The sequence below is a fragment of the Labrus bergylta genome, chromosome 20 (genome assembly GCF_963930695.1).
Source record: "Labrus bergylta chromosome 20, fLabBer1.1, whole genome shotgun sequence".
Taxonomy (NCBI): domain Eukaryota; kingdom Metazoa; phylum Chordata; class Actinopteri; order Labriformes; family Labridae; genus Labrus; species Labrus bergylta.
Window position 1 is genome coordinate 22,500,606 of NC_089214.1, and position 13,843 is coordinate 22,514,448.

The 13,843-nt window shown below is 42.8% G+C and overlaps 2 protein-coding genes across 4 annotated transcripts in view; one reads left to right on the top strand and one right to left on the bottom strand.

Annotated features, from left to right (window-relative positions):
- The first annotated feature begins 938 nt into the window (after positions 1-938).
- On the top strand, positions 939-6,930 carry rmdn1 (regulator of microtubule dynamics 1). Of its 2 annotated transcripts, none has more exons than XM_065948689.1 (10): positions 939-1,169; positions 3,191-3,296; positions 3,896-3,980; positions 4,308-4,467; positions 4,634-4,723; positions 4,804-4,859; positions 5,371-5,458; positions 6,189-6,219; positions 6,326-6,475; positions 6,637-6,930. In XM_065948689.1, the coding sequence occupies exons 1-10, from the start codon at positions 1,035-1,037 to the stop codon at positions 6,642-6,644; spliced, it is 909 nt and encodes a 302-aa protein (XP_065804761.1). In that variant the 5' UTR covers positions 939-1,034; the 3' UTR covers positions 6,645-6,930. The 2 variants fall into 2 exon arrangements, with proteins under 2 accessions (XP_065804761.1, XP_020501047.1); XM_020645391.3 differs by having other exon boundaries at positions 941-1,169; positions 6,326-6,459.
- Positions 6,931-10,883: 3,953 nt separating this feature from the next.
- LOC109992665 (NEDD4-like E3 ubiquitin-protein ligase WWP1) overlaps positions 10,884-13,843 on the bottom strand; it is a 46,516-nt gene continuing 43,556 nt past the window's right edge. For both annotated transcript variants that reach the window (XM_020645367.3, XM_020645366.3), the window contains exons 24-25: positions 12,007-12,079; positions 10,884-11,575 (exon numbers count right to left, since the gene is read on the bottom strand). In XM_020645367.3, coding sequence (XP_020501023.1) covers positions 11,476-11,575; positions 12,007-12,079 — 173 coding nt within the window. In that variant the 3' untranslated portion in view covers positions 10,884-11,475. The remainder of the gene's footprint in view (positions 11,576-12,006; positions 12,080-13,843) is intronic.

Consider the following 13,843-nt stretch of genomic DNA (forward strand, 5'->3'; position numbering starts at 1 on the left):
ACTTTATAATGACAGAGTGCGGTTTTTTTGCGGTTTCCAGAGTAAAGTTAATGCGGAAATCTCAGGAGGTTCCGTTGTTTCCGACCGACTGCATATGAAGGGGACACTTTCTCCAGGGTACATTCAAGGCGGAGTAAACTGTAGGAATAATTCAATGCCGATCATTTAAAAAGCTATGCTAATACAGGTGAATTACTAAATTATTTCTTGTCGTTAAAATATTAATTTAATTTAGATTTTATTAATTTAATCCACCTGGACATTTATAAAATGCCACATTAAATAATATTTCATTCAATTTGGTATACACTTTTTATTTAGTATAATTTCATGTCACTAAAAATATTCAATTGAAAATGTTTTCTACAAGTGAAAGTGATACCAAAATGATGAATTCAATTATTCATATTATTGTTTTAAACAATATTTATGTCAAAATAAACTAATGTAGTATTGGGTGGAGAGACAATTCAGTTATGACGCTTTTATCCAAAGGGACGTTCATTCAGGGAGTAAGTACAACACAAGTAGAGAGGACACAACGTCAGGAAGTGCAAACAAACAGCTTTAAAGGTCACATATTATGAAAAATCCACTTCACCATGTTTCTCTAACACTAATATGAGAGGTTATCAAAGCATTAAAACATACAATAATAATTAATTGTTAAAATAATTTTAAAAAAAAGGTAAAGAATTAAGGATAAATGGAACACTAATATAGCAATAAAAGTGAGTAGTTGAATAATAGAATAAAGTATTTTTCTCTAACTCTTTACCAACAATTTTCATATCCTACAGATAATATTTAAATTATTATTTCATTATTTTTATTTTTCCCCAATAAGCCTGTACTTTTTTTTTTAAGCATCTAGGTACTGATGAGGTTCAAACATGTTTTCATTACTGAGGTGACTGGCCTGCATCTTCTACATCCGGGCATTTCCTGCGTAAACAAACGCCACACACAGTCTGCTGCCGGTTGAAACCATTGGACGCACCACAGACTCATCCGTGGGACTTTTTGGCTCTGTGATGGCTGGACTGATGTTAACTCGCTGTGTGAGCGGCAGGACTCTTCTGTCAGCATCTGCTGCAAGATGCGTCAAAACCAGAGCGACAAACCGGAACTACAGGACTGTTTTAACGAGGAATACCTCTGCTCTCACTGTAAATAACAACCTTTATTCATCTTCTTTTACACTGTTTTGTCTTTCCTGCTTGTCTTGTCTAGAATGGGTCCATGGTGGCCTCTCAGTTCGTGAATGTACGCTTTGTGACAGAGGGGATCACTTCTTTGTAAACGTCGATATGTAGGTTAAAGGGCAGCAGAGCTGTCATACTGCTGGTGTTACGGTGTAAAGAGCGATCGTGTTAACTGGTGACTTTCGGCTAAATTAGTCAGTGGCTGTCGTTGTTATAACGACAACAGATATGTCGTTATTGTAAACCAATCGAAAAGGCACTTTTAAGGGCACTTTACACCTTCAACGTCGGTTGTAACCACGACAACCATAGACTCATTTGGCTGGAAGTCACCAGTTAGCACGGTAACTCTTTAAACCGTAACACCGGGAAGCTTTAGTCAGTTTTCTAACAACAGACAGATCTGTAAATCTAACAGTTTAAATATAATGTATATTTTTCATTGGTTTTAGTTTATCCATCAGAGCTCACGCTAACTTAAATAAATAAAAAACAGACAGGACAGGGACCAGGCGTCCTCATTGATCTGTAGCATCAGTTTATCTTGGCTAAACACCTGAGGCCGATCAATCATTGTAAACAGCCAGCAGCAGCCAGAAATATGGAGGGCTAAAAGTTCCAAACAAAATAGGTAGCCAATTAAACATCCTTCAGTGCACTGCTGCATTCAGGGACTGCTTGTACTTTTCCCTTTAGCTATTTGAAGTCTCACTGTTTACTTACTAACTTTCATACTTGCTTGCTTAATCACTGACGTACTGACTGACTTATTTTCAGACTTACTTGCTTGATAACTTGCGTACTTCTTTAATCAGTCACTTAGGCTACATACCTACTTACCATGTACTTATTTAGAATACTTCCTTACCTGCTTGCTAACTTACATAAGCCATTTTCACATATTGGACTGCTCCGGATATTCACCTGATCTGGCTGTTCACACAGGAGACTATCCCTGTCAGACAGGAGGGGGCGGGGGGGTCACCTGAGGTAAGACATGACGCAAAGTGCCCTGTTCTCTAAAGTCCCTGGACCTTTAAAAGGTGCATTTCCCCTTGCAGGGTCTTTTTTAAGGGGTAGATCTTTTACCCCAGAACTACATTTAGACCCTAGTAGATTTGGTCGAAACGCACACAGTTCTTCAAAGAGACTACAGTTCAGGTGGAAAGTTCTTCCAGGCGAAACAGGGCTAATGTGAACTAAAGAGTGGAGAAGAACATCCTGGAGAACATGCAGCAGCAGGTTCATTAGAACGTGCAGTGATCACAGGGAATAAAGGTCACCACCCCCTCCCACTGGTTCCAGGTGAATTCTCCTGATTATATCCTGCTGTGTTCTCACATCAGATCACTCTGACTTTCTGTAGAATAAATACCAGGAGGCTGGAGGAGAAACATTCAGCTGTTTGTGTTCACACATGACGCTCAGACTGAAAATATCAGGAAGTTTTTCTGGCGCTTTCTGCAAGTGTGAAAGCCCTTATACTTACTAAACTTCTTGTGTACTTACTGACTTAATTGCTTGTTTACTTGCTTGCATATTTACTTACTGTATGTACTTATTTATTTGCGTTCTCCCTTAGGTACTACCCTGCTTGCTTGCTTGCTTTCTTATGTTCTTGCTTTTCGTCATCACTCTCAAAGCAATACTGGAATTTGTTAAAACAGAAAATATTTTTAGTCACGAGATGGTGTTTTTTTAATGAATCTAAAATTAAACTTTTATAATGAGAAGATTAATGACATGTTATTAATGGCTTCAGTAGTCAGGATCGCTAATGCAACATAAATGATGTTGCATTAGTTAACATTACAGATAAAGATCACATCACGTCTAAACGCTGACAGAAACAGACCTTGTGTCGTTCTTCTGACTTCAGTGGATGTTGATGTGAATTTACTTCTTATTAATGATTCCTTTTGATTGTTCTGACGTCACATGGATGGCGTTCTGGATGTTTAAGTCACCTCCTGTGTGGTTTGCAGCGTGGAGGAGCTGCAGTCCTCCTGGGGCTTCCTTCTCTGTCCTGCCTGCTTTATGAAGCTCGTCACAGAGTGCAGCGTTCAGCCGTCGTCCACGCCTTGGAAAAAGGTACATGTCATAGACTGTTTTTAACGTGACACATCCTTTAAATACAAATGCTCTTCTTCTTTACGACATCTATACAATATTGATACGCATGTATATGTACACCTATGGATGTACATGTGTATGTGTATATTTATTATTATATATATATATATATATATATATATATATATATTACCATCACCTCTCTTTTTATGATGGACACATTATTACATTTATATAATTTTATCTTCTTTCCATTAATGTTTACATGCATATATACTTTTTTTTTCCTCAAACTAATTTTTCATTTATTTATATTTGTGTTTGTTTTCTCGCTACTCCCCACTAAGTTCCACACTTTAATGCATTATGCTGCCACAAACACATTTCACACCTTTTAACACACTACCTGAACATAAAAATCATTGCTTGACTTTCATCTCATTTAAATGTATGTTGTCTGTATTGTTGCTCTGTATCTTTGCTTATGTTTTGCTATTTTGTGTGTGTGTGTGTGTGTGTGTGTGTGTGTGTGTGTGTGTGTGTGTGTGTGTGTGTGTGTGTGTGTGTGTGTGTGTGTGTGTGTGTGTGTGTGTGTGTGTGTGTGTGTGTGTGTGTAGAGGAGGTGCTGGAGCAGGCTGACTACCTGTACAGCTGTGCAGAGACGGAGAAGCTGTATGAGCTGCTGCTGCAGTACAAGAACAGGTAACACCTCCACTCAGCTGTCCTTTAGAGTTTCTCTGTTTGAAGTTTGAGTGTGTTTACCACTGCACAGAGACTGTTCATTAGAAGTGGATGAGTTCTCCTGGTCTGCAGAGGTGCCTTACAGCTGTGTTCTACCTAATGGAGACAGTGTGCAGGAGTTCACATGCAATTGTTTGTCATTGAAATGAATCACAAACTGTAGATTTTTCTTGGATCAAATTGTGGTATTGTGACAACCCTACTGCACGCGTCTGCATCTGTGGTTTCAGAGAGTTGTTCGTATATTTCTGTTTAAACAACTCAAAGGACTGTTTTTTGTCCGTGCAGTGATGATACAGAGGTCATGTGGCGGCTCGCCCGGGCGTCTCGTGGCCTCGCTCTGCTGCCCGACATGGACGCCGAGCGGAAGAAACAGCTCGTGTTCGAGGCCTTCGAATACGCAAAGAGAGCCCTGGAGAAGGACGACAAGAGTTTCGCAGCACACAAAGTAAGACTGCACTGCTGGGTCATCCCCAGCTCAAACACAAAATCACAGCGGGGGTCTTAATGCGTTTGTCTTCAGATGAATTATGCATGCATTTACACTCGCAGAAGAAGAAAATGTATGATAATTAACATAATTAAAGAACAAAGCTCTCCCTCTCCTCTCACAGTGGTATGGAATATGTCTCAGCGATATCGGGGATTATGAGGGAGTCAAGGTGAAGATTGGAAATTCCTACAAGATCAGAGAACATCTGGAGGTAAGAGGACGTTTGAGCCCCCGAGTCATTTCCTTTTATGCACACGTCCGTTTCTAAAGTCCGACTTACTTATTTTACAGACAGCCACCAAGCTAAATCCCAAAGATGCCACCTCCCTCCACATCCTGGGTTACTGGTAAGTTTCATCTTTTACTTAAACTGTAAATCTACAGAAGCTCTAAGCAGCTGTTGAGCAGAGAAACGCATTCACCTTGTAGGAAGATGCAAAAGATGGCAGACTGGATTTGAGTGCTGCCGTATTTTTCCTCCACCTTCAAAGTTCCTGTGCAGACCCTTCAGAGTCAAACTGTTAGCAGCTAACAGTTACACAGGATAAAGAAAACTCTAGAACAATAAGGACACTTACCGTTAGTTAAGTATAAACTTCAGATAGTTTGTCGTCACAGAGCAGGAGACAGCTCTCAAATTTGAATTTGGACTGCAGTACTCATTTTAAACACCAGGCGTCAGAGTTACATATTGCTATATGTATAATATTCTTTAAATAACATGAAGTCACTGCAGTCCACCCTGAGAGCTTGTGTTTATAAATCCATCGGATACAGTTTGGATATTAACTCTGTCATTGGATCTATTTGTCACTCAAAGGTCCATTAAGAGAAATCTTTACGTCTTCTTTCTTTCAGGTGTTTTGCGTTCGCTGAGCTGCCGTGGTATCAGCGTAAAGTGGCCGCTGTCATTTTTGCTTCACCACCAACGTCCACATATGAGGAGGTGAGGACTCCTCCGTCTGTCTGCACCCATAATCCTTTGTTGTGTTACTTATTTGCATGAATTATTTTAAGTCTTTTAGGAACGCTTTTGAGACAACTTTAAAACTTATTTCACATTTTTCTATACATGTCAAAAAGTGACTTAATTTCTATTTTTGGGGAAAAGGGATAGATTTAGAAATCGGGGAGGAGCGCAAGTGGCCTAGTGGTTAGTGCATGCGCCCCATGTACAGAGGCTGTAGTCCTCTAAGCGGACAACCCGGGTTCGTATCCATCTGTGACTCCTTACCTGCTCCCTCTCATCCCAATCTCCAACTCTATCCACTGACCTGTCTCTCTAAAGTCCCAAACGCCCCAAGAAAAGCTTTAAAAAATAAATCAGGGAGAGAGAGGGAAAATGGGGAATGAAATGCGGGAAAGGAGCCACAGGTCGAATTTTTATGAAGAGTAGGTGTTTGAGATATTCTTCATCGGCTGCAACATGTTTCTTTTAACTCGTGTTGGTTTTGTTTTGTAAATCTCTTGATCAACACAAAACTTTGATCTTTTTAAACATGTTCCTTTCACGGTTTAATTCATGTAAGATCTACGATTAGAGTCCTGTCAGAGTCTTGATTACGACATTTTAAGGTCAAAGGTTGGATGTTGATTTTGGGTCTGTCTGATTCTCTGGGTGGAAACAGCTGAAAGATTTAGTTTTCTCACAGTCAGTTGATCTTCTGTCTCTTCAGGCATTGGCGTTCTTCCTGAAAGCTGAAGAAGGTGAGAACACAAACTGATCTCCTGCAGAAATAAAAAGGTGTTGAAATGATTTCTTTAGATGTTTAAAATGTATTTAACTAATGTTTAACATGTTTTCTATTTGCAGTGGATCCAAACTTCTACAGTAAAAACCTGCTGATGCTGGGGAAGACGTACCTGGGGATGAAGGACAAAGAGAAAGCTCTGCTGTGGTTAACCAAAGCCAAAGAATACCCTCCTCACACACATGAGGACAAAGAGGTACACACACACACAGGTACACACACACACACAGGTACACACACACAGAGGTACACACGAGGACACAGGTACATACACACACGAGGACACAAAGGTACACACACACACACAAATATATAAATAAATCATAGCCCAGGTTTTAACGTGCTCATGGGACATTTATTTGTTCCTCTGCAGGTCCATAAAGAAGCCGTAGACCTCCTGAAAAAGCTGGGATGAAGACTGTTAATAACTACTTTAAAATCATGTTTTCTTTTGTAATTACTGTAATAAAGAAATGTAAATGCACAATATTCCTGAAGATGAGGAGTCCCTCTTTTCCAGTTGCTATAGCGAGCCGAGTGATGAATATATTTCTTAAATGTTGCTTGACTTAAAAACTCCTGATCTTTCTGCACCATGAAGCGTGACTGAGCCTGCCGTCAACATAAGACTCTGGTTGTTTTACTAAAGACAGTTTAACAACTCCAACATGGGCCTGTGTGGTTTGTTCTCCAAAACTTTCCTAATGTTTCTGCTCGTATGTTTGTAAGGAGGTGATATCTGGTCTCAGAGAGGGACTGAAGACATGACCAAAGTTTATTTGGGTCTGCGTTAATCTTTCTCCCCCTCCTTGGAGAAGCCTTGAAAAATAGTCTTCTGCTGGGATCGGCCCCAGCCTCCCCCCAAACAGGAAAAGCAATAAAAGATAATGAATGGATGTTCCTGTAAAACTCTTACAGGAGGCATTACTAAACGCATTAGAAATGAAAGTTAAATACACTTTGATAACCAATTAATATTTAACTACCTGGCTTTTATTCTGTTTAGCTCATTAAATGAAGATTCACTATATGCAATTTTTTTTAAATATTAATGTTGGTTTAGTAGATTCTGATGAAGGCTTCCTTTAAAAGAATTATAACTTATAATTCAACAAAAGGTCATATATTCTGTAAATCCATTTCCCCATGTTTCTCTAACATTAATATGTGTCTCTAGTCTGTCTACAAACCCCCCAATGATGAGAAAAGTTCATCCTCTGTCTTTTACCTGCTCCACTTTTCAGAAAATGTGTGCTCAAACAGGCCGTTTGGAGATTTTCCCTTTATGACATCACAAAGGGCAGTAGCCCCTCCCCCAGGTGGGTGACACTCCCACAGCTAGGTGTTTGTTCTGCCCTAAGTCTGCCTTCTCACCGTAAACAATAGGACATGGAGCGAGAAAGACCGAGACACCCAAACCCTTCCAGAGAGGGGGTGTGGTCAGACACAGCTCATTTACATATTGAAAGGTACAGACACAGAAACAGCCTGTTCTGAGCAGGACTGAAATAAAGGGGTTTAGAGACATGATCAAATACAGGATCAGAGTGGATTTAAAACAAGAAACTTCACACACGTTTTGAGGAGCTCTGAGACTTATTTACACTGGTTGAAAATATGTGAATATGTGACCTATAGGAACAGTAAATCCTGAGCAGAAGGCGTCTTCATCCTCTCAATCCTTGAACAAAAACAAACTCATTAAATGTAAAGAAAGAAGAAAAGCAAGGTCATGGAGGGGTTTATTCTCTTATTTATTGTTTCTCATAAATCCATCTTTCTTCATTAAAATGGCTGAAAGCAGATTAAAAATGAATCTTCTATACACATGGTCTCCAGCAGAGGGCATTCTGTACAGTGTGGTTTGTGTTTACAGTGTGTATCTACACGCGATATGTTACAGATTGGACGCGTTTCAGACCGCCTGCAGCTCAGTCACAAGCTCACACAGATGACACTCGCCGTCTGGGATGAAGGCAGTCTAAAACGCGGCGTCTATTTCTGATAAGAACAAAGGCATCACAGATTTCCATCAGCGGAGCGGCGGCTCTGTGTCATTAATTATAATACTTAAGTACTTTATTTACTTTATACATGAATATTCACAGACACAGTTTTGATTTCTTTGATTAAAGGTTTCTGTTCAAAAGGAAGCACAATGTTCTGCAGTGTGGACTCCTTCTGCTACAGCCGATTATTTGTCTTCTTGCTGTCGTCCCTCCACACGAGTACACGTTATTTACATGGCTGATAATCTGAGCAAGCTCAAGCTCCTACTGCAGACGTGTGAGGAAACAAAGAGTCGCTCCCTCTGTCACAGCTCTTTTCTTTTTTTCCTGCATTCGGACCCAAACAAATGGAAAGAAAAAACATCTCCTGGAGAGACAGAGAGGACGAGCGGGCTGCAAAAACAAAACATAAAGCGATGCATCATCATCGTCATCTTCAGGCTTCCTGCAGTCAGTCTCCGGCTGCACTCGTCTTTTTTGGTCTGTGGCACGTTTAGTGTCTCATTAAGTCTTTTATATACTTTATTCCTAAGTGCATCAGGCTCCTGCACACTGATATGAACACACGTCTGTGTTACATTAAGGCTTTCTCATGTCAGCTCAGATCCTCAGAGTGACTCTGAACACGGCCTGATTAGAGCTGATCGTACAAGTCACACCGGTGGTGGCTGCACATTGTTTCTATTCGTCTTTATAACTCTTTACATGTATGCAGCCTGGATAATACTTCCAAAACAAAGGAGCCCTTTGAATGTTTCTAAAGGCCCTGACACACCAAGCAGATGGCAAAGAAATAGTGTCTTGGCAAAAAAGTTGCACTTGAAGGCACCGCGACTACAGCCGACAACCAACCACCACATACATTCTGCTCATGCATGAGAGGAAATAATTCTCCATGCCAGCAGGGGGCGGTAGTCCGTTGTTATGATACGAGAAGACAATTTTCACCACTCGTATTATAGGTAGCCTACTGATGGAGAATAATGTCTGATAAAAAGTTGAAAATGGGGCTGGTGTTGTCAGCCCTCGTTCGATTTAACATGTCAAATCGGCCCGAAAAAAAGGCCCACGGGTAGCGACGGCTCAAGACCCCACAAAAACTAGGGCGACGATTGCTCAGCGACGGTCAGGACTAACGGCCGACGATCTCTGTGGTGTGTCGGGGCCTTAACGTGTATTAATGCCTGTATGCACGCATGCTGCTCATATGACTCATCATACGTGTTAACGAGACATGAACTGTTTTTATAACAGGGCCTCTGATATCGTTTCTCATTCTGTCTTTGATGGTTAAGGCTCAAATGTCTGTTTTTTAGTTGCATGATTTGATGGCGAGGTGCGATGTTGGAGTAACGGGCGGCTGATGACAAATAAGTTCAGACATTTTTCAAACTGGGCTCTTTTTGCGATCACGTATTTCAGGCTCAAACCAAAACGTACAAAAAGTTTTGTATTGCCCCAGTAGGTTTCTTCAGCCTGCAGCAGGTTAACAGACTGTAGTGGATATATATCAGAAGATCCTCAGGCAGGAACCTCCTCACTGTTCACTCCTCAAACTTAAAAACCAAAAGAGAGCGAGCGTTTGCTGCCTGGGCTCCTCGGCTGTGGAACAACCTGCCTGAGGATCTCAGACGAGCTGCATCACTATCTTTAAAAAAAAAAAAAATCATTGTTGTAGCTTTCTCTATTTTATTGTTTGATTGCTACATTGTTGTTTTTATTTTCATGGTTTGGGATTTTACATTTGGGATTTCCATACTCTGTAAAGCCCTTTGTGACAATGGTTTCTTTATACTCCATGCAGGTATTAAAATATTTAAATGTTTTTCCAAGTATGCATGAAGCCGAGGAAGGTCGTGGTCTAAGTACCTTCCTCCCCTGGTCAGACTACCAGGCTCATTTGTCCCAAAAATGCGTTGCAGCCGTTACAGCCTGTTTCAATTGCCTGTTTTATTTTGGTGCTTCCTCTGGTGACTTCACCTGGCTGCCAGCACCTGTGGACGACTAGGAGGAGTCAGCAGCAAAACCTCAGTGGTTTATTTTCAGGTTTCAGTTACTTTGCCTGCAGACACCTACTGGAGTAATCAAAAAACGTTTTGTACCTTTGAGTCATTAAGACACTGTCCACACGCTCAGCCCAGGTTAAATAATACTCAATGTTCAAAGTAAAGTTTGTCTCGTATAAAGGTATCGTGTCGGGTGCTCTGTAAACCACAGCGGCCTCATCGGACTGAAGACACAAAATTCAAGGAGGAACAAAAATATAACAAATAAAAATGAATCACAAGAACAACTGAGCCGTTTTTTGTCTCTTTCCAAAAAGCTCAAACTTTAAATTAAAAGTCCCAGAACACATCCAGATTCTCAAACATCAGAGCTATGAAGCACAGGCTGCGACGCACAGGCTGCGACACACACACACACACACACACACACACACACACACACACACACACACACACACACACACACACACACACACACACACACACACACACACACACACACACACACACACAGACAGACACAACACACAGACACACACACACACACACACACACACACACACACACACACACACACACACACACACACACAGCACACACACACACACACCACACACACACACACACACACACACTTCTCTGGGACGGCGTCCAGATTCTCCCAACTACTGTGTGTGTAGTGAATGGAGGGCGCTCACAGCAGTCTTCAGAGGCAGCCATGCAAATACGCAAAAAAGAATGGCGACATTTAATACGAGTCCAACTGGGGATGAAAAACTCAAATTCAGGCACCGGACCCCGACACTACTCAGACTTTTTCTATTTTAGAAGCTCTATAGAACTAGAGCTTTAAACGAAGGTCGCTCCTCGCTACAAAATCCTCTCGAAAAACACGTTCAGTCTCTTTAAAAAGCCGTCAGCAGTGGGGAGAGAAATTAAAAAAAATATCTATGATAACTGTTTCCAAACAGGCTGAAATGTTTGCATATTTCATGATGGGGGGGGGGGGGGGGGGGGGGGGGTGTCAGATAGTATTTCAGGGGTTGCTGCATAAATAATGCTGCAAATTAAGATTTGGTTTAAAATGACAAAATAGCTTATATACATTGGTGGTTATCTTGTGCAATTTTTTTTTTGTTTTACTTGGCTGAATAATCAGCGATGGGGAAGGAGAGAAAAACTTGAGGACGCGTCCGTCTATTCTTGGCCAAATCCTTCGGTTTCCTCGATGGCGAACAGCAACTTCTCCTTCAGCTGCTCGAAGCTTTTGTAGGGAGGAAGGTCCAGACGGTTAAAACTGAGGGGACAGAGAGAGAGACCAGCGGTTAAGCCCTGTTGAGCTTTTTCCTGCTCTTCACTGAGACCAAGAAGGTGGATCACATCAGTCCAGTCCTCAGGTCTTTACACTGGCCCCACTGAACACTTCTGATACATAATGCACCATTCAGGTCGTCTGGGACAGGCGTGCTTTCAGTCCCCACAGTCAGAACCATTCTCATTATATCTGACAACAAACTCCCAGAAACCTGCAGGTCTCTCACACTAGGCAATCTGTACTGTGCCCGAGTACGTTCGACTCCAAAAGTCCAGTTTGACTAGTGAGAGTGCTCAGTGCTGGGCCGTTCACTTCCTTGGCCCTGGCACAGGTGGGAGAGGTGTAATTCGGCACGATATGGGAGCACATGCATAAGTACAGAACGTGAATCAGAAGAGGAGCGTTGCACTCACCATGTGTGGCTCCGAGGAAGCCACGTGTCTTTTCCCACCTTCTCTATGCAGAACTTCTGAGGACCGTTACTTCCTGCAACACAGAATGAGACGAAAAAACAAGGGGTCAGAAGGAGACGAGGGGTAAGAAGGAGACGAGGAGTCAGAAGGAGACGACAAGGGGTAAGAAGAAGACGAGGGATCAGAAGAAGACAACAAGGGGTCAGAAGGAGACGAGGGGTAAAATGGAGACGACCAGGGGTAAGAAGGAGACGACAAGGGGTAAGAAAAAGACGACAAGGGGTAAGAAGGAGACGAGGGGTCAGAAGGAGATGACAAGGGGTCAGAAGAAAACGAGGGGTCAGAAGAAGACGAGGGGTAAGAAGGAGACGAGGGGTCAGAAGAAGATGACAAGGGGTCAGAAGAAAACGAGGGGTCAGAAGAAGACGAGGGGTAAGAAGGAGACGAGGGGTCAGAAGAAGACGACAAGGGGTAAGAAGAAGACGAAGGGTGAGAAGGAGACGAGGGGTAGGAAGAAGACGACAAGGGGTAAGAAGAAGACGAGGGGTAAGAAGGAGACGAGGGGTCAGAAGAAGACAACAAGGGGTCAGAAGGAGACGAGGGGTCAGAAGGAGACGAGGGGTAAGAAGAAGATGACAAGGGGTAAGAAGAAGATGACAAGGGGTAAGAAAAAGACGAGGGGTCAGAAAAAGACGAGGGGTAAGAAGAAGACGAGGGGTCAGAAGAAGACGAGGGGTCAGAAGAAGACAAAGGGTAAGAAGGAGACGATGGGTCAAAAGAAGACGAGGGCTAAGAAGGAGACGAGGGGTCAGAAGGAGACGACAAGGGGTGAGAAGGAGACGAGGGATCAGAAGAAGACGAGGGGTAAGAAGGAGACGATGGGTCAGAAGACGACGAGGGGTAAGAAGAAGACGAGGGGTAAGAAGAAGACGAGGGGTAAGAAGGAGACGAGGGGTAAGAAGAAGACGACAAGGGGTAAGAAGAAGACGAGGGGTAAGAAGGAGACGAGGGGTCAGAAGAAGACGACAAGGGGTAAGAAGAAGACGAGGGGTGAGAAGGAGACGAGGGGTGAGAAGAAGACGACAAGGGTTAAGAAGAAGACGAGGGGTAAGAAGGAGACGATTGGTCAGAAGAAGACGACAAGGGGTGAGAAGGAGACGAGGGGTCAGAAGAAGACGACAAGGGTTAAGAAGAAGACGAGGGGTAAGAAGGAGACGAGGGGTAAGAAGAAGACGAGGGGTGAGAAGAAGACGACAAGGGGTAAGAAAAAGACGAGGGGTCAGAAGAAGACGAGGGGTAAGAAGAAGACGAGGGGTGAGAAGAAGACGACAAGGGGTAAGAAGAAGACGAGGGGTCAGAAAAAGACAAGGGGTCAGAAGAAGACAAGGGGTAAGAAGAAGACAAGGGGTAAGAAGGAGACGATGGGTCAGAAGGAGACGAGGGGTAAGAAGGAGACGAGGGGTCAAAAGGAGACGACAAGGAGTGAGAAGGAGACGAGGGATCAGAAGAAGACGAGGGGTACGAAGGAGACGATGGGTCAGAAGGAGACGAGGGGTCAGAAGGAGACGAGGGGTAAGAAGGAGACGATGGGTCAGAAGAAGACGAGGGGTAAGAAGGAGACGAGGGGTCAGAAGGAGACGACAAGGGGTAAGAAGGAGACGAGGGGTCAGAAGGAGACGAGGGGTAAGAAGGAGACGAGGGGTAAGAAGGAGACGAGGGGTAAGAAGGAGACGATGGGTCAGAAGACGACGAGAGGTCAGAAGAAGACGAGGGGTAAGAAGGAGACGAGGGGTAAGAAGAAGATGACGAGGGGTAAGAAGAAGACGAGGGGTAAGAA